Source organism: Apteryx mantelli, unplaced genomic scaffold (genome assembly GCF_036417845.1).
Source record: "Apteryx mantelli isolate bAptMan1 unplaced genomic scaffold, bAptMan1.hap1 HAP1_SCAFFOLD_239, whole genome shotgun sequence".
Classification (NCBI taxonomy): domain Eukaryota; kingdom Metazoa; phylum Chordata; class Aves; order Apterygiformes; family Apterygidae; genus Apteryx; species Apteryx mantelli.
Genome location: NW_027118591.1, coordinates 34,744 through 59,167, shown reverse-complemented (window position 1 = coordinate 59,167; position 24,424 = coordinate 34,744). Strand labels below are relative to the sequence as shown.

The following is a 24,424-nucleotide window of genomic DNA, read 5'->3' as shown; positions in this document are numbered from 1 at the left end:
GGTTGGCCAACGGGGGAGGCTCCGGCCGCCGGGTGACCACGGCGGGTGTCCGCAGGTGGCGGCGGGGCGGCGGGGCGGCTCCTCGGGTGCCCGGCGTGCGGGCGCTTCGGGGCCGGCAGCCCGGAGACCTCCAGCCCCGAGAAGATGCGGCTCCACGTCGGGGCCGCCGGGCAGCGGCAGGGCGAGAGAGTCCGCGAGGTGGGGGGAGGAGGGGGGCGGGGCTATGGGGCGCGGAGGAATGGGGGGGGGCAGTGTGGGGTTATGGGGTGGGTGGCCCCGGGTGGGGCTATGGGGCTGGAGGTGGGACCGTGAGGATCAGGGTGGAGCTATGGGCTGGGGTGGAGCCATGAGGAAGAGGGTGGAGCTATGGGTCTGGGGGTGGAGCCATGAGGAAGAGGGTGGAGCTATGGGGCTGGGGGTGGAGCCATGAGGAAGAGGGTGAAGCTATGGGGCTGGGGTCCTGGGGTGGAGCTATGGGGCTGGGGTGGAGCCATGAGGAAGAGGGTAGAGCTATGGGGCTGGGGGTGGAGCCACGAGGAAGGGGGTGGAGCTATGGGGCTGGGGGTGGAGCCATGAGGAAGAGGGTGGAACTATGGGGCTGGGGGTCCTGGGGTGGGGCTGTGGGGCTGTGGGTGGAGCCATGGGGGCCAGGGTGGAGCTATGGGGCTGGGGGGTGGAGCCATGGGGGCCAGGGTGGAGCTATGGGGCTGGGGGGTGGAGCCATGAGGAAGGGGTCAGGTCTATGGGGCTGGGGGGGTGAAGGAGGAGTGGGGGGCGTGTCCCTGACAGGCCCTGCCCCCCTTCGACAGGTCCTGGCTATGGGGCTGGGGGCGGGGCCTGGTCCAGGGGGTGGAGCCTGCTTCCAGGCCCCGCCCCAGCACCGAGCGACCGTCGCCCGCCTCCGCCGGCCCCACGGCGCCCTGGGGGGGCTCGGCTGCCTCCCGCCGCCCCACGGTGAGGCCCGATACCTGCCCAGGGGGGACTGGGAGGGACTGGGAGGGACTGGGAGAGGGATTGGGGGACACTGGGAAGGACTGGGAGGCACTGGGAAGCAGAAGGGCCGAGGCCAGGACAGGCTCCTCCCCAGTGGGCAGAGCCAGCCCCATGGCCACACCCCCCACCCCACATCCCCCCCCCCACCAGGGCCGACCCCAACACCTCGGAGGAGGAGGAGGAAGAGGAGGAGCTAGATGAAGCCCTGCCCCCAGGTGAGTGGCCCCGCCCCTTGATGTCATAACCCCGCCCCTTCTCCCCCAGGGTTTGGGGGAGGGGTCCCCTGGGTGCCTGGGCTCGGGGGGTGGAGCTAATCCACCCCCCCACACCCCACAGGGCCCGAGGAGGCGGAGCCTAAGAGCCACGGTGTGGGGGAGGGGGCCGAGATGGTGAGTGGGGGGCGGGTCTGGGGGCGGGGCCACATCCGCGGGGGAGGGGGGAGGGGCAGGGGCCTGTCCTGGACTCCTGGGCCCCCTTCCCCGGATGCCTGGGCCCTTTTCCCAGATGCCTGGGCCCCTCCCCGGACACCTGGGCCCTTCCCGGACACCTGGGCCCCCTTCCCGGACGCCTGGGTCCCTTCCCCGGACGCCTGGGCCCTTTTCCCGGATGCCTGGGCCCCTTCCCGGACACCTGGGCCCCTTCCCCGGACTCCTGGGCCCACCCGGACGCCTGGGCCCCAAGCGTGTCCCCTGTTGTCCCCCCCCCCCCCACAGGTGACCCGCTGCCCCCCCGGGCCGCCGCCCCCCCTGCGCTGCCCCCTCTGCCGGCGGCAGCTGCCCGGCCAGGGGGGGCTGCGGCTCCACCTGCGCCGCGGCCACCGCGTCGCCCCCGGCTGCCTCGACCGTCTCCTCCGCGGGGTGAGAGACCCCCCGGGACCCCCAAGAGCCCCCCAGGACCCCTTGGGACCCCTCCGACCCCCTTGAGGACCTCCCAGACCCACTGAGGACTCCTGGGACCCCTCTGACCCCCTTGGGGACCTTCTAGACCCACTGAGGTCTCCTGGGACCCCTCTGACCCCCTGGGGGACCTTCTAGACCTTCTGGGACACCCCGGGACCTCCCAGACCCCTTGGAGACTCTTGGGCCCCCCCAAAACCCCTCTGGGACCCCCCAGACCCCCTTGAGACCCCCATAGACCCCCCTGGACACCCCCTCCAAGACCCTTTGGGGAACCCCTAGACCCCTTGGGGACCCCCACCCCTCCCGATGACATGTCCCCTCCCCACCCCACCGGCGCCCAGGCCGCCCTGGAGGAGCCCCCCCACGGCCACCAAGGTGTTGCCCCCCAACGGCGACCCGGCGCCCGGAGGTGAGTGACACCGTTTTGGGACGGGGAACGGGACGGATGGGGGACACAGGGGTCCCACCATCACCCTGCCCCCCCATCTCCGCAGCCCCACCGCCGGGCGCCCCATCTCCAGCAGCTCCCATGGAGGAGGAGGATGATGATGAGGAGGAGGAGGAGGAAGAGGTGCCACCACCTCGGGGTGCCCCCACCCCGGGCATCCATCCCGGTGGCCATCGGGCAGCTGCCTTCGGCCCGGACAAGTTCCTGGACCCGAGGCGGCCCTACAAGTGTGGGGTGTGCAAGGAGTCCTTCACGCAGAAGAACATCCTCCTGGTGCACCTCAACTCCGTCTCCCACCTGCACAAGGCCAAGAAGGCGGCGGCCAAGGAGGAAGGTCCCCAAGGGGACGCGGGGGCCCCCGGCGCCCCCCAACCGCCGCCGGAGAAGCCCTACAAGTGCCCCACCTGCTGGGTGGCCTACAACCGGAGCTCCGCCTTGGAGATCCACCTCCGCTCGGTGCTGCACCAGAGCCGGGTCCGGAGCGTCCGGGCGTCCGCCGCCGCCGCCAACCGGCAGCTTCTCCTGCCCTTCTTCCTCCGCCAACCGCCCCCGTCGGCGCCGAGCCGCGAGGTCCGGGAGACGCCGGAGCGTCCGGGCTCGGAGCTGCCGGTGGAGCGGCCCGACGCGGCGGTGATGGGCGCCCGACGGCGGGCGGCGTTTCGCCCGCACCCGTTTCAGCGCCGGGCAGGCGCGGGCGCTGCGCGAGGCCTTCGAGGCCGGCGCCTACCCGGGCGACGGCGAGGTGGAGCGCTTGGCCGCCCTGCTGGGCCTGGCCGCCCGCGTGGTGGCCGTCTGGTTCCAGAACGCCCGGCAGAAAGCCCGCCGGGCCCGGGGCGCCGCCGCCGCTCCTGCCGCCTGCCGCCGCTGCCGCCTCTCCTTCCGCCACGTCTTCGAGCTCCTCCGGCACCTCCAGGTCTGCGACGGCGACGGGGAGGACGAGGGCGGTGGGGAGGACGTGCCGATGGGGGCGGCCCCGGCCGGCGCGGTCCCGTCGGGGGGATCCGAAGTCGACACGGCACCGTTGAGGGTCTCCGGCGTGGACACGACCCCGTTGAGCATCTCCAAAGCCAACGTGGCCTCGTTGGGGGTCTCCAGCATGGACACGACCTCATTGGGTGTCTCCAGCATCAACACGATCCCACTGAGTGTCTCCAATGTGGACACGACCTCACTGAGCATCTCCAAAGTCAACACGGTCCCGTTGAGGGTCTCCAACGTGGACGTGGCCCCATTGGGTGTCTCCAGCATCAACACGGTCCCGTTGAGGGTCTCCAGCAGGGACACAACCTTGTTGAGCATCTCCAAAGTCAACACGGTCCCGTTGAGGGTCTCCAACGTGGATGTGGCCCCATTGGGCGTCTCCAGCATCAACACAGCCCTGTTGGGGGTCTCCAACGTGGACACGACCTTGTTGAGCATCTTCAAAGCCAATGTGGCCCCGTTGGGTGTCTCTGGCATGGACACGACCTCATTGAGCATCTCCAAAGCCAACGTGGCCCCGTTGGGCATCTCCAGCATCAACACGGTCCCGCCGAGGGTCTCCAACGTGGACGCGACCTCACTGAGCATCTCCAAAGTCAACATGGTCCCATTGAGGGTCTCCAGCAGGGACACAACCTCGTTGAGCATCTCCAAAGCCAACATGGCCTCGTCAGGGGTCTCCAACATGGATGTGGCCCCATTGGGTGTCTCCAGCATCAACACGGTCCCGTGGAGCATCTCCAATGTGCACACGACCTCATCGAGCACCTCCAAAGTCAACATGGTCCCGTGGAGCATCTCCAACGTGGACATGACCCCACTGGATATCTCCAAAGTCAACACGTCCCCATTGAGCACCTCCAATGTGGACATGACCTCACCGAGTATCTCCAAAGTCAACGCAGTCCCGTTGAGTGTCTCCAACGTGGACGTGACCTCATTGAGCATCTCCAAAGTCAACACGTCCCCACTGAGTGGCTCCATCATGGACAAGTCCCGATCGGGCATCTGCAACATCAACACGGTCCCGTTGAGCACCTCCAATGTGGACACGACCTCGCTGAGCATCTCCAAAGTCAACACGGTCCCGTTGAGTGTCTCCAACATGGACACAACCTCATCGGGCGTCTCCAAAGTCAATATAGCCCCATTGAGCGTCTCCATCGTGGACATGGCCCCACTGGGCATCTCCAAAGCCAACATGTCCCCTCTGAGCACCTCCAACATGGACACGACCTCACTGAGCATCTCCAAAGTTGATACGGTCCCGTTGAGCGTCTCCAACGCAGACACGACCTCATTGAGCATCTCCAAAGTCGATACGGCCCGTTGGGCATCTCCAAAGTCAACGTGGCCCTGTCGGGCACCTCCGACGTGGACACAGCCCCCTTGAGCACCTCCAAGCTGGACACGACCCCACGGGGCGCCTTCAAGGAGGACACGGCCCCGCCGGATGTCTCCAAGGGGGACGTGGCCCTGTTGAGGCTCTCCAAAGGGGACCGGGCACCTCTGGGTGTCCCCGTCTCCGAGGCAGACACAGCCCCACCGGGTGTCCCAAAGGTGGCCACGACCCCATGGAGGGTCTCCAAGGGGGACACGACCCTGTTGAGCGTCCCAAAAGTGGGCACGACCCCACTGGGTGTCTCCAAAGTGGACACGGCCCCATTGGGCGCCTCCAGGGTGGAAATGAGCCCGTTGGGCGTCCCAAAGGTGGACAAAACCCTATTGGGTGCCTCCAAGGAGGAACCGACCCCGTTGGGCACCTCCAAGGTAGAACCAGCCCCGTTGAGTGTCCTGAAGGTGGAACCAACCCTGTTGGGTGTTCTCAAGGTAGAACTGATGCCGTTGAGTGTCCCAAGGGTGGAATCGACCCCATTGAGCAGCCCAAAAGTAGAACCAACGCCGTTGGGCGTCTCCAAGGTAGAACCGACCCCGTTGAGCATCCCAAAGGTGGAATTGACCCCGTTGAGTGTCCCAATGATGGAACCAACCCCGTTGAGTGTCTCCAAGGTAGAACCGACCCCGTTGAGCGTCCCAAAGACAAAACCAACCCCGTTGGGTGTCTCCAAGGTGGAACCGACCCCGTTGAACATCTCAAAGACAGAACCAACCCTGTTGGGTGTCTCCAAGGTGGAACCGACCCCCTCGGGCGCCTCCAAGGTAGAACCAACCCTGTTGGGTGTCTCCAAGGTGGAACCGACCCCCTCGGGCGCCTCCAAGGCGCCGCCGGGAGCCCCGAAACGCCGCCGGGAAGGCGGGGCGGCGCCGGGGGCCAAGCGACGTCGCACCACGCTGCAGCCGGGGCAGGTGGCGGCTCTGCGGCGCTGGTACGCGGGCGACTCGGCGCCGGGACGCCCGGCCCTGGAGGCCATGGCCGCCCGCCTGGGGCTGGGGCGACGCGTGGTGCAAGTGTGGTTCCAGAACGCCCGGGCTCGGGAACGCAAGGCTCAGCTCCGGCCGCCCCACGGCCGGGGGGCAGCCAGCCCTACCGGCGCCGGCGACCTCAGCGATTCGGCCTCGTCCTCCTCCTCCTCCTCGTCCTCGTTGTTCTCCTCGTTGCCCTCGTCCTCCTTCTCCTCCACGTTCTCCTCGTCCTCCACGTTCTCCTCATCGGATCCGGGTCCCGGCGGCCGCGCGCCCACGTGTCCGGGCCGCAGCTGCTCCGGGCCTGTCCCCTCTGCCGTGGGGCGGCCCTGCCCCACACCTCCGCCCGGGGTCCCCTCTTCTCCCCCGGGCACCTGGCCCGGCTCCGGGCGGCCGTGGGGCAGGAGGAGGCTCCTCCCCCTGCCGCCGCCGCCGGGGGGTGCTGAGCTGGGGGGCGGGGGGGGGGGGAGACCCCCTAGGCCTTGGGGTCCCTATGGGGCTGCCGTGGGGCTGGGATGAGCCGTGGGGGGGGTGCAGGGTTGGGGGGGCGCTATGGGGCCGCTCCTTCCCCCCCATTTTGGGGGATTTCCTCCTTTTTAGGGCTTTTTTTTTTCTGCTTTCGGAATTTTAAGTTAAAAGGTTTAATTTTATCGCGGGGGGGCGGAAAAAAGGGGGAAAATGGCGCGTTTTTGGGGGGGGGAACCCAAAACCCCCCGGAACGGGCAAAACCGGGAGCCAATAACAAGAGCGGTGGATTCTCCACTGTCTCGTACGAGGGTTGCGCACGGGGGGGGGGGGGGGGGATTAAGTTATTAATTAACACCAAGAAACGGGGCTTAATTAAGCCACTAATTAATACCGAAGGCAGAAAAGGGGCTAATTAAGCTCTTAATTAATCCGAAGCGCTAATAGCCACTAATTAATACCGAAGGCAGAAAAGGGGCTAATTAAGCTCTTAATTAATCCGAAGCGCTAACGAGGCTCCTCCTGACTCTGCCGCCTCTCCCCCCTTTTCGCCGCTAATTAAATGACTTAATTAATCACCAACAGCCTCATTCCCAGGAGAGCGTCGCCGTGGTAACGAGAGCCAACGAGAGAGGTTTTTTTTGGGGAAAAAGATGTTTATTGGGGCCCCCCCCGCGGGGGGCAGGATCAGCGTCGCCGGCGGAAACCTGCAGGGAGGAAACGGGGAAGGGGGGATGTGAGGGGCCCAGGCGTCCGGGTGGGAGGGGGCCCAGGCGTCCGGGCCGGGGGGGGGGAAGGAGGGGGAACCTCACCCTTCTTCTTCCTCTTCGCCACCTTCGGCTGCTTCTTCTTCTTCTTCCTCGGGGGCGTCTCGTCCTGGGGGGAGCGAGAAGGGGGGGGGGGGTGTGCGCGAGGGGGCCCAGGCGTCCGGGTGCCCCCCCCCCCCGGCCCCGAGGGGCCCAGGCGTCCGGTTACCTGCAGGCCGGGGCCCAGCAGGGCGGCAGTGGCGGCGCCGAAGTGGGGGAGGGAGTCGAGGTTCTCGGCCCCCCCGGACGCCTGGGCCCACTGCCGCCGCCGCCGCGCCCGCTCCCGCCGGCTCTCGCTCAGCCGCACCAGCATGGCCTCCTCGTAGCGCGTCCTGCGGGCCCAGGCGTCCCGGGCGTCGCCGATGCGTCCGCACCCGCTCGGGGCCCAGGCGTCCGGGGAACGCTCCCCCCCCCCCATCCGGGGGGCCCAGGCGTCCGGGGTGGCCTCCCTCCACCCCACATCTCCCCTAGGGACCCAGGTGGCCGGGGAAGGGGCCCAGGCGTCCGGGAGGGGCCCAGGCATCGGGAAGGGACCCAGGCGTCCGGGAAGGGACCCAGGTGTCCGGGGAAGGGGCCCAGGCGTCCGGAGAGGGACCCAGGCGTCCGGGAAGGGGCCCAGGCGTCCGGGGAAGGGACCCAGGCGTCCGGGAGGGGCCCAGGCATCTGGGTGAAGGGGCCCAGGCGTCCGGGTGAAGGGGCCCAGGTGTCCGGGTGAAGGGGCCCAGGCGTCCGGGGAAGGGGCCCAGGCGTCCGGGAAGGGGCCAGGCGTCCGGGGGAAGGGGCCCAGGCGTCCGGGGGAAGGGGCCCAGGTGTCCGGGTGAAGGGGCCCAGGCGTCCGGGAAGGGGCCCAGGCGTCCGGGAAAGGGGCCCAGGCGTCCGGGAGAGGGGCCCAGGCGTCCGGGGGAAGGGGCCCAGGCGTCCGGCTCACCTGTCGCGCAGCAGCCGCCCCCCCGGGGCTTGGGGCCCCCCCGGCACCTCCTCGGGGGCCTCGCTCAGCTCCTCGCGCAGCTCCCGCAGCACCGAGCTGCTCAGCGCCCGACGCCGCAGCCGCTCCCGCGCCCGCTCCGCCCGCTCTGGCCCCGCCTCCTCTGCGCGGGGGGAGGGGGGGTGTCAGGGCCCAGGCGTCCGGGATGGGGCCCAGGCGTCCGGGTGCCTCCCACCCCCCAACTAGGGAGGCCCAGGCATCCGGGAAGGGGCCCAGGCGTCCGGGACGGGAACCTCAGGATGGGGCCCAGGCGTCCGGGTGCCTCCCACCCACCAACTAGGGGGGCCCAGGCGTCCGGGAAGGGGCCCAGGTGTCCGGGACGGGAACCTCAGGATGGGGCCCAGGCGTCCGGGCGCCGCCGCTCACCGTACTGCACCGGCACCAGGCGGGGGGGGACGTATCTGCGCCCCCCGCCCAGGCCCGGCGCCTTCGGCCCTCCCGCTCCTTCCTCCTTCTCTTCCTTCTCTTCCTCCTCCTCTTCCTCCTGCTGCCGCCGCAGACGTCAAAACCCGGGGTGGGGGGGACCCGGGCACCCCCCCCAGAGGGGCCCAGGCGTCCGGGCGCCCCCCCCTCCCCCACTCACCCGCGTCACCAGGTTGCCGGGGGCAGGACGGAAGCGCAGCGGGTCGTTGTCACCTGGGAAAGGGGATGACGGACAGCTGTCAATCACCGCCCAGGGGCATCCGGGAGGGGCCCAGGCGTCCGGGCGGGAAGGGAGGGGAGGGAAGGGCCCAGGCGTCCGGGCGCTCACCCAGGGCCCCGGCGGCCGCCGCCCGCAGCAGCTTCTCCACCTGGTACTTGAGGCGCTGCTCCAGCGGCCGCATCTTCTCCAGCACCTGTGGGGGGGCCCAGGCGTCCGGGATCCCCCCCCCCACACGAGGGGCCCAGGCGTCCGGGATCCCCTCCCCCAACGAGGGGCCCAGGCGTCCGGGATCCCCCTCAACAAGGGGCCCAGGCGTCCGGGATCCCCTCCCCCAACAAGGGGCCCAGGCGTCCGGGATCCCCCCCACAACGAGGGGCCCAGGCGTCTGGGATCCGCCCCCCCACACGAGGGGCCCAGGCGTCCGGGATCCCCCCCCAACAAGGGGCCCAGGCGTCCGGATCCCCTCCCCCCACAACGAGGGGCCCAGGCGTCCGGGATTCCCCCCCCCCCCCACAACGAGGGGGCCCAGGCGTCCGGGATCCCCCCCTCAACAAGGGGCCCAGGCGTCCGGGATCCCCCCCCCCCCCACAACGAGGGGCCCAGGCGTCCGGGATCCCCCCCCCCCACAACGAGGGGCCCAGGCGTCCGGGATCCCCCCCCCCCCCCACAACGAGGGGCCCAGGCGTCCGGGTCCCCCCCCCAAAACAGGAGCAGACCCAGAAGCTCCGCCCCCCATTACTTAGCCACAAGCCCCGCCTCCCCCAGGCCCCTCCCACCACCCCAGCCCCTCCCACCACCCCAGGCCCCACCCCCAGATCCCCCAACCACCATCCCCTCCCCTTTCCCCCTTCAAGCCCCAGGCCAAGCCAGGCCCCGCCCCCTGCCCTCCCAGGCCCCGCCCCCCTCACCACGCGGGTCTCCAGGAGGCGGGGCACGGCGGGGACCGCCCCCAGCGAGGCCCCGCCCACCTTGGCCCCACCACCAGGGCCAGGTCCTGCAGGTAGAGCAGCAGCAGCTGGGGGCGGAGCTCCAGCAGGGACAGGCCCTTGCGGGGGGGGGCGGGGTCAGCGCTGGCTCCGCCCCCTTCCCCCCAGGACCTGCCCACGTCCCTCCCTCCTCCATCACCCCCCCCCGGCGCCTCCCTATGGGGCAGGGACCCCCCCGGTGTCTCTCTATGGGGCAGGGACCCCCCAATGTGTCCCTATGGGGCAGGGACCCCCCGCCCCCCCTGCTATGGGCAGGGACCCCCCTGGCACGTCCATATGGGGCTGGGACCCCCCCCGGCGCGTCTCTATGGGGCAAGGACCCCCCTAATGTGTCCCTATGGGGCAGGACCTTCCCCAGCATGTCCCTATGGGGCAGGGACCCCCCCCCAACGCGGCCCTATGGGGCAGGGACCCCCCCTACTGTGTCCCTATGGGGCAGGGACGCCCCCCGCCCCCCCCGCTATGGGGCAGGGACCCCCAAGTCCCCCCCCCCCCTTTCCCCCCTCCCCCCCCCCGGTACCTGCTCGGTGCGGAGCTGCCCCTCCCGCACCCGCCGCAGCAGCGTCCGCGCATGCGCCGTGACGGCGGCCACCTGCGGGGGGGGTCAGGGGTCACCGGTGCGGGTCAGAGGGCACCGGGGAGCGGGGGGGAGGGGGGGGGCGGCCCCTACCTGGTCGCGCAGCGCCGCCAGCAGCGCCAGCGCCTCCGCCGCCTCCGCCGCCATTTTGGGCGCCCCGCACGTCCGCACGCTGCCGCCGCCGCCGCTGCAAGGAGCGGCCAATCGGCGCGCGCCGCCGCCGCCGCCGCGGGCCAATCGGAGCGGCGAGGAGGCGGGGCGAAGCTTTCCCGCCCTGGCGGCGGGAGGATGGGGAGGGGCTTTTGGGAGGGGTTATGTGATTGGCCAATGGGAACGCTCCGAGGCGGGGGACTGACAAGCGCGCGGCCAATGAGAGGCGGCGGATGGGCCATAGAGACCGGAAGCGGGGGTAGAGGCGGCCGGAAGGAGGAGCGGGAGGACTCCGAGCCCTTCTCCAGCCCCACACGTGTCCCCTGTGGGTCCTCCAGCCCCACATGTGACCCCTATGGAGCCCCCCAGCCCCACTGGAGACCCCTATGACCCCCCCAGACCCACAGGGGTCCCCTAAGAGGCCCCCCAGCCCATAGGAGCCCCCCCAGCCCCACACAAGCCCCCCCCAGCCCCACTCGAGCTCCCCAAGGGCTTCCCAGCCCCACAGCAGCTCCCCAGCAGCCCCATAGGAGCCCCCCCCCAGCCCCACAGAACCCCCCCAGCGCCATAGACACCCCCAGCCCCATAGGAACCCCCCAGCCCCATAGGACCCCCGTCAGTCCCATAGGACCCCCCCAGCCCCATAGACCCCCACCGCCCCATAGCGACCCCCCAGCCCCCCAGAAGCCCCCAGCCCCATAGGACCCCCCCAGCCTATAGACCCCCCCCAGCCCCATAGTGACTCCCCAGCCCCCTGTGAGCCCCTCCAGCCCCACAGGACCCCCCCAGCCCCATAGAACCCCCCCCAGCCCCACAGGACCCCCCCAGCCCTATAGACCTCCCCCAGCCCCATAGCGATCCTCCAGCCCCATAGCGATCACCCAGCCCCCTGTGAGCCCCCCTAGCCCCACAGACCCCCCCAGCCCCATAGCGACCCCCCAGCCCCATAGGAACCCCCCCAGCCCCATAGATACACCCAGCCCCATAGGACCCCCCCAGCCCCACAGAAGCCCCCCAGCAGCAGTCGGAGGCAGCTCTAGAAACGCCGGCGGCCGTTTATTGCCCCCCCGGAGCCGCTGGCGGGGGGGGGGGAGAGGGGGGACATGACACAGATTTGGGGGGGGGGGGGGACACACGACACGCGCGCGGCAGGGGGGGTGGGGAGGGGGAAGCCGTGGGGCAGAAAGGGGGGGGGGGGGTCAGCGGCGGCCCCCCCGGTCCCGCACGGGGGGTGCTGCGGCTGCGGCTGCGACTGCGGCGCTTGGCGTCGCGCCGATCCCGCTCCCGCTCCCGCTCCCCCCGCTCCCGATCCCCGCTCCCGCTCCCGGTCCCGGTCCCGCTCCCGCTCGCGGGGGGGGGCCCCGCTCGGCTCCCGCCGTGGGGCCGGAGGCGGGGGCGGACGCCGTGGGGCCGGACGCCGTGGGGCCGGACGCCGCGGGGGCGGCGGCGGAGGCGGAGGAGGAAGAGGAGGGAGGAGGAGGAGGAGGAGGAGGAGGAGGAGGCCGCTCGCGGTGGTCGCGGTGGTCGCGCCGGCCCTTGTCGCGCTCGGGCTGCCGCCCCCGCTGCTGCCGCTGCTCCTCTTCCTCCTGCTCCTTGCGGCGCCGCTCGCGCTCCCGGGCCCGCGCCGCCCGCTCCGCCTGCTTCTGCACGAACTGAGACCCCCCGCGGCGACGGGTCACGCTTGGGGGCACTTGGGGGGCGGTTTGGGGTGGGGGGAGTGGTTGGGGGGCAGTTGGGGGTGCTTAGGGCAGTTGGAGGCAATTGGGGGGCGGTTGGGGGGCAGTTGGGGGGTGGTTGGGGGGCTCCTGGGCCCGCGCCGCCCGCTCCGCCTGCTTCTGCACGAACTGAGACCCCCCGCGGCGACGGGTCACGCTTGGGGGGCACTTGGGGGGCGGTTTGGGGTGGGGGGAGTGGTTGGGGGGCAGTTGGGGGTGCTTAGGGGCAGTTGGAGGCAATTGGGGGGCGGTTGGGGGGCAGTTGGGGGGTGGTTGGGGGGCTCCTGGGCCCGCGCCGCCCGCTCCGCCTGCTTCTGCACGAACTGAGACCCCCGCGGCGACGGGTCACGCTTGGGGGGCGCTTGGGGGGCGGTTGGGGGGAGGTTGGGGGAGGTTGGGGGCAATTGGGGGGCAGTTGGAGGTGGTTGGGGGCAGTTGGGGGGTGGTTGAGAGCAATTGGGGGCAGTTGGGGGCAGGTGGGGGGTGGTTGGGGGCAATTGGGGTGGTTGGGGGTGCTGGGGTAGGTTGGGGGGCAGTTGGGGCAGTTGGGGGGCAGCTGGAGGTGGTTGGGGGTGGTTGGGGGGTGGTCAGGAGCAATTGGGCAGTTGGGGCGGTTGGAGGCGGTTGGGGGCAGTTGGGGGTGGTTGGGGGGTGGTCAGGAGCAATTGGGGGGCAGTTGGGGGCAATTGGGGGGCAGTTGGAGGTGGTCAGGGGGCAGTTGGAGGCAGTTGGGGAGCAATTGGGGGCGGTTGGGGGGAGGTTGGGGGGCAGTTGGGGGCAATTGGGGGGCAGTTGGGGGTGGTCGGGGGCAGTTGGGAGTGGTTTGGGGCAATTGGGGGGCAGTTGGTGGCGGTCGGGGGCAGTTGGAGGTGGTTGGGGGGCAGTTGGGGGCGGTTGGAAGTGGCTGGGGGCAGTTGGGGGGTGGTTGGGGGCAGTTGGGGGTGGTTGGGGGCAATTGGGGGTGGTTGAGGAGCAGCTGGAGGTGGTTGGGGGCGGTTGGGGGCAGTTGAAGATGGCTGCAGGCAGTTGGGGGGCAGTTGGGGGGTGGTCAGGAGCAATTGGGGGCATTTGGGGGCAGTTGGGGGCGGTTTGGGCAATTGGGGTGGTTGGGGCAGTTGGGGGTCGGTTGGGGGGCAGTTCGGGTGGTTGGGGGCAGTTGGGGGCAGCTGGAGTTGGTTGGGGGCAGTTGGGGGCAGTCGGGGGGTAGTTGGAGGTGGTTGGGGGTCGGTCGGGGGCAGTTAAGGGGACGTGGGGGGACGCGAGGGGCCCCAGGAACGTGACAAGCCCCAGCGCAGCTGTGTGTGGGGGGGAAGCCCCGCCCCCAGCCCCTCGCCCCGCCCCCAGCCCCGCCCACCTGGGTGTCGGTCAGCGGCAGCCAATAGATGCAGGGCGCCGCCTTGGTCTTGCGGAACAGGTCGTCCAGCAGCTTCGCCGGCGGCTCCTCAGGGGGCTTCTCTGGGGGGCGGGGCAAGGGGGCGGGGTCAGCACCGCCAGGCCACGCCCCCCCTCTGCCAGGCCACACCCCCTCCACTCAGCACTGCTCCCCTGCAGCCACCCCCCCGGCAGTGTTTCCCCATAAGCCCCGCCCCTATAGCCACGCCCCCCTCCCTGCATGGCCACACCCCCAGCAGTGCCCTGTCTTGGCCACGCCCCCTTCTTGCACAGCCACACCCCTGCTGCCTGCCAGTGTTCTATCCTAGCCCCGCCCCCCCCGCGGTGTGGCCACGCCCCCCACCCCCTCTCGGCAGTGTTCCCCCCATAGCCCCGCCCCCTCCTCGCATAGCCCCGCCCCCACCCCCGCGCCACGCCTCCCCCTGCTCCTTCCTCACAGCCATTCCCCTGCTCCCAGGCAGCGTTCCACCCATAGCCACGCCCCCCCGCCGCGTGGCCACGCCCCCTCCACCACGCAGCCACACCCCCTCAGCAGCATTCCACCCATAGCCACGCCCCCTCCCTGCATGGCCACGCCCCTTCCCTGCACAGCCATTCCCCTGCTCCCAGGCAGCGTTCCACCCACAGCCACGCCCCCCCCGCCGCGTGGCCACGCCCCCCTTCCCGCACAGCCACACCCCCCATTGCCTCCCCAGCAGCGTTCCACCCTAGCCCCGCCCCCTCCCCACACGGCCACGCCCCCCTCCCCTCACAGCCACCCCCTCCCTTCAGCGTTCTACCCTAGCCACGCCCCCTCCACGCACGGCCACGCCCCCTCCCCGCACAGCCACACCCCCCATTGCCTCCCCAGCAGCGTCCCATCCTAGCCCCGCCCCCTCCCGGCGCGTCCCCGCCCCTCCGCGTCCCCGCCCACCTTTCTTGTCGGGGCGGCGCTCGCGGGAGCTGGGGGCGGTCCTTGTCGGGGGGGCGGTGCCGGGGGCGGGGCTCGCGGGGGGCGGAGCCGGAGCGGGAGCGGGAGCGGGGGGCCCCTTGTCGCGGTCCCACTCCCGCTCGCCCGCGTCCGCCCTCCCTCCTCTCCATCTCCCGCTCCCGCTCCGCCCACTGGGCGCGCTCCGCCTCCCGGGGGGGCCGCCCCGCCCCGCCCCCGCCCGAGGCACCGCCCCCCGCCGCCCCCTCCTCCCCCGCCCGGCCCCGCCCCCTCCCGCCCCGCCCCACGAGGCCCCGCCTCCTCCGCCGGACCCTCCGCCCGCTCCGGCGCCAGCCCCCGGTGGAAGTCCAGCTGGGGGGCACAACGGGGGGGGGGGGGGGGGGGAGGGAAGGGGGGAGGTCGTCACTGCCCCACGGCCTGACCCACGGCCCCCTGGGCCGCCCCACGGCCCCCTGCCCTGCCCCATATCACCCTGCGGACCCCCCATCCTGCCCACAGCCCCCACGACCTGCCCCACGGATTCCCAACCTGCCCCACAGCCCCCATAACCTGCCCCACGGGACCCCCCATCCTGCCCCACGGACCCCATAAGCTGCCCCACAGCCTCCCGGCCTGCCCCACGCTGCCCCACAGCCTGCCCCACGGCACCCTGGGCCGCCCCACGGCCTCCCAGCCTGCCCCACAGCCCCCCCAACCTGCCCCACAGCCCCCATAACCTGCCCCACGAGACCCCCAACCTGCCCCATGGCCCCCATAAGCTGCCCCACGGGCTCCCGACCCGCCCCATGGGACCCCTATCCTGCCCCACGGCACCCATAACCTGCTCCACAGCCCCCCCATCCTGCTCCATGGCTCCCTATTCTGCCCCATGGGACCCCTATCCTGCCCCACATGTCCCATCCTGCCCCACAGCCCCCACGACCAGCCCTACAGAACCCCCCCGTCCTGCTCTAGGTACCTCCCCCCAGCCCCATAACCCCGCCCCTTGCCCCATAGCCCCGCCCTTGCCCCACAACCCCGCCCCCCCAGCTCTACCCCCCCCCAGCACCCCCCACGACCGGCCCCACGGACCCAACCCCATCCTGCCCCCATAGCCCCGCCCCCTGCTCCCCTAGCCCCGCCCCCTCGCCCCCCCAGGCCCCGCCCCCTCCTCACCTCCTCCTGCTGGGCGAAGTCGGCCGCCAGCACCTTGGGGTTCGACTGGGGCCACTTGACGCCGTGCAGCGCGTTGCGCGTGGCCACCGCCTCCTCCACCGAGGCGTACTGCGGGGGGCGGGGGGGCGGGGCTGTGACCCGTGGCCCCGCCCCCCTGCACCACGGCCCCGCCCCCCTGCTCCACGGCACCGCCCCCCGGAGCCGCCCCCCCCCCCCCTGCACCCCGCCTCCCCTGGAGCCGCCACTGCCTCCTCCACCGAGGTGTACTGCGGGAGGGGGGCGGAGCCAAGGGGGCGGAGCCATGAGTCACAGCCACGCCCCCCTGCACCATGGCTCCGCCCCCCCCCCCGAGCCGCCCCACGCACCCACCCCCTGGAGCTGCCACTGCCTCCTCCACTGAGGGCGTACTGAGGGGGGGGGGGCGGAGCCAAGGGGGGCGGGGCTGAGTCACAGCCACGCCCCCTGCAACACGGCCCCGCCCCCTGCCCCATGGCCCCGCCCACAGAGCCGCCCAACAGTGCCGCCCCCCAGAGCCGCCACCGCCTCCTCCACCGAGGCGTACTGTGGGGTGGGGGGGGCGGAGCCATGACCCACGACTCCGCCCCCACAGCCCCCCGGCCCCGCCCCCCCGGCCCCCCGGCCCCGCCCTCACCGTGACGTAGCAGTGCGACTTGATCTTGTCGATCCAGAAGCCGTCGTCGCGCAGGGTCCCCGTCCGGCCCAGCAGCTCCTTCAGTTGCCCCAGAGTGAACGGCCGCACCTGCGCCAGCAAACCCACGGGGGCGTCACATGGGGGGGGGCGATGTGGGGCATCGTGGGCATCATGGGACATCATGGGATGTCATGGGACGTCATGGGACATCACGGGACGTCATGGGACGTCATGGGGCATCAAGGAACATCAAGGAACATCATGGGGCATCACAGGACGTCATGGACGTGACATGGGGCCACGCAGGATGACACGGGACCACACGGGACGTCACGTATGGGGCACGTGGGGTGACACGGGGCATCGTGGGGCATCATGGGACATCGTGGGGCATCGTGGGACATCAAGGAACATCAAGAAACATCAAGGAACATCATGGGGCATCATGGGATGTCATGGGACATGACATGAGGTCACACAGGATGACATGGGACCACATAGGACGTCACGTATGGGGCACGTGGGGTGACACGGGGCATCGTGGGGCATCATGGGACATCGTGGGGCATCAAGGAACATCAAGGAACATCATGGGCATCACGGGACATCATAGAACATCATGAGGCATCATGGGACATGACATGTGGCCACGCAAGATGACATGGGAGCACATAGAACGTCACATATGGGCACGTGGGGTGACACGGGGCATCGTGGGGCATCATGGGACATCATGGGGCATCATGGGACATCACGGGACGTCATGGGACATGACATGGGGCCACGCAGGATGACACGGGACCACATGGAACGTCACGTATGGGGCACGTGGGGCGACACGGGGCATCGTGGGACATCATGGGGCGACACGGGACGTCACGGCTGATCCTCAGCCCCGCACAGAGGATCCTGGGAGCAGCCCCAGCCCCACACGTGTGGGTCCAGCCCCACGGAGCAGCTCCCAGCCCCATGTAAGAAGGTCCCAGCCCCACGTAGAAGGTCCCAGCCCCACGTAGAAGGTTCCCAGCCCCACGTAGGAGGTTCCCAACCCCACGTAGAAGGTCCCAACCCCACGTAGAAGGTTCCCAGCCCCACGTAGAAGGTTCCCAACCCCACGTAGGAGGTTCCCAGCCCCACGTAGAAGGTTCCCAGCCCCACGTAGAAGGTTCCCAACTCCACGTAGAAGGTCCCAGCCCCACGTAGAAGGTTCCAACCCCACGTAGGAGGTTCCCAACCCCACGTAGGAGGTTCCCAGCCCCACGTAGAAGGTCCCAGCCCCACGTAGAAGGTTCCAACCCCACGTAGGAGGTTCCCAACCCCACGTAGAAGGTTCCCAGCCCCACGTAGAAGGTTCCCAACCCCACGTAGAAGGTTCCCAACCCCACGTAGGAGGTTCCCAACCCCACGTAGAAGGTTCCCAGCCCCACGTAGAAGGTTCCAACCCCACGTAGGAGGTTCCCAACCCCACGTTGAAGGTTCCCAACCCCACGTAGGAGGTTCCCAACCCCACGTAGGAGGTTCCCAGCCCCACGTAGGAGGTTCCCAACCCCACGTAGAAGGTTCCCAACCCCACGTAGGAGGTTCCAACCCCACGTAGGAGGTTCCCAACCCCACGTTGAAGGTTCCCAACCCCACGTAGGAGGTTCCCAACCCCACGTAGGAGGTTCCAACCCCACGTAGAAGGTTCCCAGCCCCACGTAGGAGGTTCCCAGCCCCACGTAGGAGGTTCCCAGCCCCACGTAGAAGGTTCCCAACCCCACGTAGGAGGTTCCCAACCCCACGTAGAAGGTTCCCAGCCCCACGTAGGAGGTTCCCAACCCCACGTAGGAGGTTCCCAACCCCACGTAGGAGGTTCCCAACCCCACGTTGAAGGTTCCCAACCCCACGTAGGAGGTTCCCAACCCCACGTAGAAGGTTCCCAACCCCACGTAGGAGGTTCCCAACCCCACGTAGAAGGTTCCCAACCCCACGTAGGAGGTTCCCAGCCCCACGTAGGAGGTTCCCAGCCCCACGTAGGAGGTTCCCAACCCCACGTAGGAGGTTCCCAACCCCACGTAGGAGGTTCCCAGCCCCACGTAGGAGGTTCCCAACCCCACGTAGGAGGTTCCCAACCCCACGTAGAAGGTTCCCAGCCCCACGTAGGAGGTTCCCAACCCCACGTAGGAGGTTCCCAACCCCACGTAGAAGGTTCCCAACCCCACGTAGGAGGTTCCCAACCCCACGTAGAAGGTTCCCAACCCCACGTAGGAGGTTCCCAGCCCCACGTAGGAGGTTCCCAACCCCACGTAGGAGGTTCCCAGCCCCACGTAGGAGGTTCCCAACCCCACGTAGAAGGTTCCCAACCCCACGTAGGAGGTTCCCAACCCCACGTAGGAGGTTCCCAACCCCACGTAGGAGGTTCCCAGCCCCACGTAGGAGGTTCCCAACCCCACGTAGGAGGTTCCCAACCCCACGTAGAAGGTTCCCAGCCCCACGTAGGAGGTTCCCAACCCCACGTAGGAGGTTCCCAACCCCACGTAGAAGGTTCCCAACCCCACGTAGGAGGTTCCCAACCCCACGTAGAAGGTCCCAACCCCACGTAGGAGGTTCCCAGCCCCACGTAGGAGGTTCCCAGCCCCACGTAGGAGGTTCCCAACCCCACGTAGGAGGTTCCCAGCCCCACGTAGGAGGTTCCCAACCCCACGTAGAAGGTTCCCAACCCCACGTAGAAGGTCCCAACCCCACGTAGGAGGTTCCCAACCCCACGTAGGAGGTTCCCAGCCCCACGTAGGAGGTTCCCAACCCCACGTAGGAGGTTCCCAGCCCCACGTAGGAGGTTCCCAGCCCCACGTAGAAGGTTCCCAGCCCCACGTAGAAGGTTCCCAACTCCACGTAGAAGGTCCCAACCCCACGTAGGAGGTTCCCAACCCCACGTAGGAGGTTCCCAGCCCCACGTAGGAGGTTCCCAACCCCACGTAGGGGGTTCCCAACCCCACGTAGAAGGTTCCCAACCCCACGTAGAAGGTTCCCAACCCCACGTAGGAGGTTCCCAGCCCCACGTAGGAGGTTCCCAGCCCCACGTAGGAGGTTCCCAACCCCACGTAGGAGGTTCCCAACCCCACGTAGGAGGTTCCCAACCCCACGTAGGAGGTTCCCAGCCCCACGTAGGAGGTTCCCAGCCCCACGTAGGAGGTTCCCAACCCCACGTAGAAGGTTCCCAACCCCACGTAGAAGGTTCCCAGCCCCACGTAGGAGGTTCCCAACCCCACGTAGGAGGTTCCCAACCCCACGTAGGAGGTTCCCAACCCCACGTAGAAGGTTCCCAACCCCACGTAGGAGGTTCCCAACCCCACGTAGAAGGTTCCCAACCCCACGTAGAAGGTCCCAACCCCACGTAGGAGGTTCCCAACCCCACGTAGGAGGTTCCCAACCCCACGTAGAAGGTTCCCAACCCCACGTAGAAGGTCCCAACCCCACGTAGGAGGTTCCCAACCCCACGTAGAAGGTTCCCAGCCCCACGTAGAAGGTTCCCAACCCCACGTAGGAGGTTCCCAGCCCCACGTAGGAGGTTCCCAGCCCCACGTAGAAGGTTCCCAGCCCCACGTAGGAGGTTCCCAACTCCACGTAGAAGGTCCCAACCCCACGTAGGAGGTTCCCAACCCCACGTAGGAGGTTCCCAGCCCCACGTAGGAGGTTCCCAACCCCACGTAGGAGGTTCCCAACCCCACGTAGAAGGTTCCCAGCCCCACGTAGGAGGTTCCCAACCCCACGTAGGAGGTTCCCAACCCCACGTAGAAGGTTCCCAGCCCCACGTAGGAGGTTCCAACCCCACGTAGGAGGTTCCCAGCCCCACGTAGAAGGTCCCAGCCCCACGTAGGAGGTTCCCAACCCCACGTAGGAGGTTCCCAACCCCACGTAGGAGGTTCCCAACCCCACGTAGAAGGTTCCCAACCCCACGTAGGAGGTTCCCAGCCCCACGTAGGAGGTTCCAACCCCACGTAGAAGGTTCCCAACCCCACGTAGGAGGTTCTCAGCCCCACGGAAGAAGGTCCCAGCCCCATGGACACTCACCAGGTTGCAGACGTGGACGATGGGGCTGGGGGCGGCGCGGGGGGGCGAGGGCCGGGGCGCCGTGCGCACGGGGTCGTCGATGGTCACCGAGACGCCCAGGCGCTGCTGGCTGATGGAGCGCCGCGTCCGCGAGTCGCCCGGCGCCGCTGCCACCGCTGCGAGGGGCAGGGGGGGACAACAAGGGACACGGTGGCGTCACCCGCACCCGGGTCCCCCACGTGTCCCCCCCCAACGTCCCTCCGTGTCCCGTGTCCCCCCATCTCCCCACGTGTCCTATATCCCCACATGTCCCATGTCCCCCCATGTCCCCATGTGTCACGTGTCCCATATCCATGTCCCATGTCCCCCCACGTCCCTCCATGTCCCATGTCCCCCCATGTCCCCATGTGTCCCATGTGCCCCCACACGTCCCATATCCCCGTGTCCCTGTGTCCCATGTCCCCATGTCCCTGTGTCACGTGTCCCATGTCCCCCATGTCCCACATCCCATGTCACGTGTCCCCCATGTCCCCACGTGTCCCCCCATGGGTCCCCACATGTGCCCATATCCCCCTACGTGCCCCTGTGTCCCATGTCCCCATGTGTCCTATATCCCCACATGTCCCATGTCCCCATGTGTCACGTGTCCCATGTCCCCCCATGTCCCCATGTGTCCCCTCATGTGTCCCCCCCATGTCCCATGTCCCCACGTGCCCCCCTATGGGTCCCTGTGTCATCCCATGTGCCCCAGCGTGTCCCCACGTGTCCCCACATGTCCCCAAGCGTGTCCCATGTCCTCACATGTCCCATGTCCCCATGTGCCCGTCTCATGTCCCCACGTCCTGCTACGTGTCCCCATGTCCCATGTGTCCCTGTGTCCATGTGCCGCAGCGTGTCCCCACGTGTCCGCCCATGTCCCCAAGTGTGTCCCCATGTCCCCGTGTGCCCCTGTCTCATGTCCCCACATCTCCCCCTACGTGTCCCCGTGTCCCATGTCCCCATATCCCACGTGTCCCTGTGTCCATGTGCCCCAGCGTGTCCCCACGTGTCCGCCCATGTCCCCAAGCGTGTCCCCATGTCCCCGCGTGTCCCATGTCCCCGTGTGCCTGTCTCATGTCCCCCGTGTCCCCCCCCGTGTCCCCCCCCGCTCACCTTTCTTGCCCTCGTGCTCGGCGCCGGGGGGTGGCAGCGGCCCCTCAGCTGGCGGCAGCGGCAGCGGCAGCAGCGGCGGCAGCAGCGGCGGCGGCGGAGGCGGCGGCAGGGCCTGGGGCCGCTCTTCCTCGCCCTCCTTCTCCTCCTCATCCTCCTCCTCCTCCTCCTCCCGGCCCTGCCCGTTCTCCTGCCCCTCGGCTGGCACCACCTGGGGGGGGGGGGGGGACAACGTGGCGTGGGCCCAAGCGTCCGGGCGAGGGGAATGACGCGGGCCCAGGCGTCCGGGCGAAGGGAACGACGCGGGCCCAGGCGTCCGGGTGAGGGGACACAACGTGGGCCCAGGTGTCCGGGCAGGGGGAACGACATGGGCCCAGGCATCCGGGCGAGGGTGATGACACGGGCCCAGGAGTCTGGGCGATGGGACACACTGAGCCCAGGCGTCCGGGCGGGGGGAATGATGTGGGCCCAGGCGTCCGGGCGAGGGGAATGACATGGGCCCAGGCGTCCGGGCAAGGGGAACGACGCGGGCCCAGGCGTCCGGGCAAGGGGAACGACGCGGGCCCAGGTGTCCGGGCGAGGGGAACGATGTGGGCCCAGGCGTCCGGGAGAGGGACACAATGCGGGCCCAGGTGTCCGGGCAAGGGGAACGACATGGGCCCAGGCGTCCGGGCGAGGGGACACAACGCGGGCCCAGGCGTCCGGGCGAGGGGAACGACGCGGGCCCAGGCGTCCGGGCGAGGGGACACAACGCGGGCCCAGGCATCCGGGTGAAGGACACAACGTGGGCCCAGGCGTCCGGGCAGGGGGAACGACGCGGGCCCAGGCGTCCGGGCGATGAGACACACTGAACCCAGGCGTCCGGGCGAGGGGAATGACACGGGCCCAGGCGTCCGGGTGAGGGACACGACGTGGGCCCAGGCATCCGGGCGAGGAGAATGATGTGGGCCCAGGCGTCCGGGCGAGGGGACACGAGGAGCCCAGGCGTCCGGGCGAGGGGACACGACGCGGGCCCAGGCGTCCGGGCAGGGGGAACGATGCGGGCCCAGGCGTCCGGGTGAAGGGAACGACGCGGGCCCAGGCGTCCGGGCAAAGGGAACAGCATGGGCCCAGGCGTCCAGGCGAGGGGAAAGACGCGGGCCCAGGCGTCCGGGTGAAGGACACAACGTGGGCCCAGGTGTCCGGGCGATGGGACACACTGAACCCAGGCGTCCGGGCGGGGGGGAACGATGTGGGCCCAGGCGTCCGGGCGAGGGGAGGCAGGGAGCCCAGGCATCCGGGTGAGGGGACACAACGTGGGCCCAGGCGTCCGGGCGAGGGGAACGATGCGGGCCCAGGCGTCCGGGCGAAGGACACGACGCGGGCCAAGGCGTCCGGGCGAGGGGAACGACGCGGGCCCAGGCGTCCGGGCAAGGGGAACGACGCGGGCCCAGGTGTCCGGGCGAGGGGAACGACGTGGGCCCAGGCATCCGGGCGAGGGGAACGACGCGGGCCCAGGCATCCGGGCGATGGGACACACTGAGCCCAGGCGTCCGGGCGAGGGGAACGACGCGGGCCCAGGCGTCCGGGCGAGGGGACACGAGGAGCCCAGGCGTCCGGGCGAGGGGAACGACGCGGGCCAAGGTGTCCGGGTGAGGGGAACGACACGGGCCCAGGCGTCCGGGTGAGGGACACAACACGGGCCCAGGCGTCCGGGCGAAGGACACGACGCGGGCCCAGGCGTCCGGGCGAGGGTGACCCGGCGTCGCGGGGGGTGACGCGAGGGGGGGGTGTCTCTCACCTGGGTGACGGTGCGGCAGATCTTGAGGGGGGGCTCGCGGGGCGGCGCCTCGCCGGGCCGCTCGGCCTCCTCCTCGGAGAGGCGCCCGTCGTCGGCGTGCAGCTCCACCACGGCCTCCTGCCCCCCCCCGGCGCCGCCGCCGCCGCCGCCGCCCGCCTTCATCTCCGGCATCAGGCTCTGCCGCCGCCCCGCGAGGACCGAGGGGGGGGGGGCAAGTTAGCGCGGGCGGGGGGGGGCCCCGGCGGCCGGGTGGGGGGTGGAAAGGGGCCCCGGTGTCCGGGCGGGGGGGTCTCAGCCATTTCGGGGGGTCCCCGGGGGGGTCTCGGCCATTTCGGGGGCTCCCCGGCGTCCCAGGGGTGTCCCAGCCGTTTCGGGGTGTTTTGGGGGGGTCGCCGGGGGGGTCCTGGGGGGGGTTGGGAGGCTCCCTGGCATCCCAGGGGGCTCTCGGCTGTTTCAGGGTGTTTCGGGGGGGTCTCAGGGGAAGTTTGGGGCGCTTCGGGGGCTCCCCAGGGGGGGTCTCAGCCATTTTGGGGGGCTCTTAGCCATTTTGGGGTGTTTCAGGGGCGTTTCAGGGGGTCCCAGGGGGGGTCTCGGCTGTTTCTGGGGGGTCCCAGCCATTTCAAGGCGTTTTGGGGGCATTTTGGGGGGGTCCTGGCCGTTCCGGGGGGGTCTCAGGGGAGGTTTGGGGTGTTCCAGGGGCGTTTCGGGGGGGCTCCCAGCCGTTTCGGGGGGGTCTCGGCCGTTTCGGGGTGTTCCGGGGGCGTTTCGGGGGGGCTCCCAGCCGTTTCGGGGGGGGTTCTCGGCCATTTCGGGGCGTTTCGTGGGGTCCCCAGGGGGCTCTCAGCCGTTCCGGGGGGGGTCTTGGCCGTTTTGTGGGGTCCCGGGGGGGTCCCAGCCATTTCGGGGTGTTTCGGGGGTGTTTTGGGGGCTTTTTGGGGGAGGTTTGGGGCATTTCAGGGGGGGTCCCGGGGGGGTCTCGGCCATTTTGGGGGGCTCCCTGGCGTCCCAGGGGGCTCTTGGCCGTTTCGGGGTGTTTCGGGGGTGTTTTGGGGGGGTCCCGGGGGAGGTTTGGGGCGGTTCGGGGGGGTCCTGGGGGGGGTTGGGGGGCTCCTCGGTGTCCCAGGGGGCTCTTGGCCGTTTTGGGGGGGTCCTGGGGGGGTCCCGGGGGAGGTCTGGGGCGTTTTGGGGTGTTTCGGGGGGTCCCGGGGGGGGGGGAGGTTCGGCCATTTTGGGGGGCTCCCCAGTGTCCCAGGGGACTCTTGGCTGTTCCGGGGGGGTCTCAGTCGTTCTGGGGGGGCTCCTGGCTGTTTTGGGGGGCTCTCGGCCG

The 24,424-nt window shown here is 70.0% G+C and overlaps 2 protein-coding genes across 2 annotated transcripts in view; both read right to left on the bottom strand.

Annotated features, from left to right (window-relative positions):
* Positions 1-6,785: 6,785 nt before the first annotated feature.
* On the bottom strand, positions 6,786-10,328 carry NGDN (neuroguidin). Its single transcript, XM_067317138.1, is given in 11 exon segments — positions 6,786-6,857; positions 6,963-7,026; positions 7,126-7,288; positions 7,885-8,044; positions 8,308-8,428; positions 8,525-8,577; positions 8,693-8,777; positions 9,493-9,560; positions 9,563-9,629; positions 10,091-10,162; positions 10,241-10,328. Coding segments are annotated over 11 exon segments (927 nt in total). The 5' UTR covers positions 10,295-10,328; the 3' UTR covers positions 6,786-6,837.
* Positions 10,329-11,496: 1,168 nt separating this feature from the next.
* ACIN1 (apoptotic chromatin condensation inducer 1) overlaps positions 11,497-24,424 on the bottom strand; it is a 32,881-nt gene continuing 19,953 nt past the window's right edge. Inside the window, 10 exon segments of the mRNA XM_067317140.1 lie at positions 11,497-11,949; positions 13,367-13,467; positions 14,318-14,459; positions 14,461-14,512; positions 14,514-14,683; positions 15,488-15,595; positions 16,140-16,247; positions 20,190-20,344; positions 21,321-21,528; positions 23,098-23,274. Coding sequence (XP_067173241.1) covers positions 11,497-11,949; positions 13,367-13,467; positions 14,318-14,459; positions 14,461-14,512; positions 14,514-14,683; positions 15,488-15,595; positions 16,140-16,247; positions 20,190-20,344; positions 21,321-21,528; positions 23,098-23,274 — 1,674 coding nt within the window.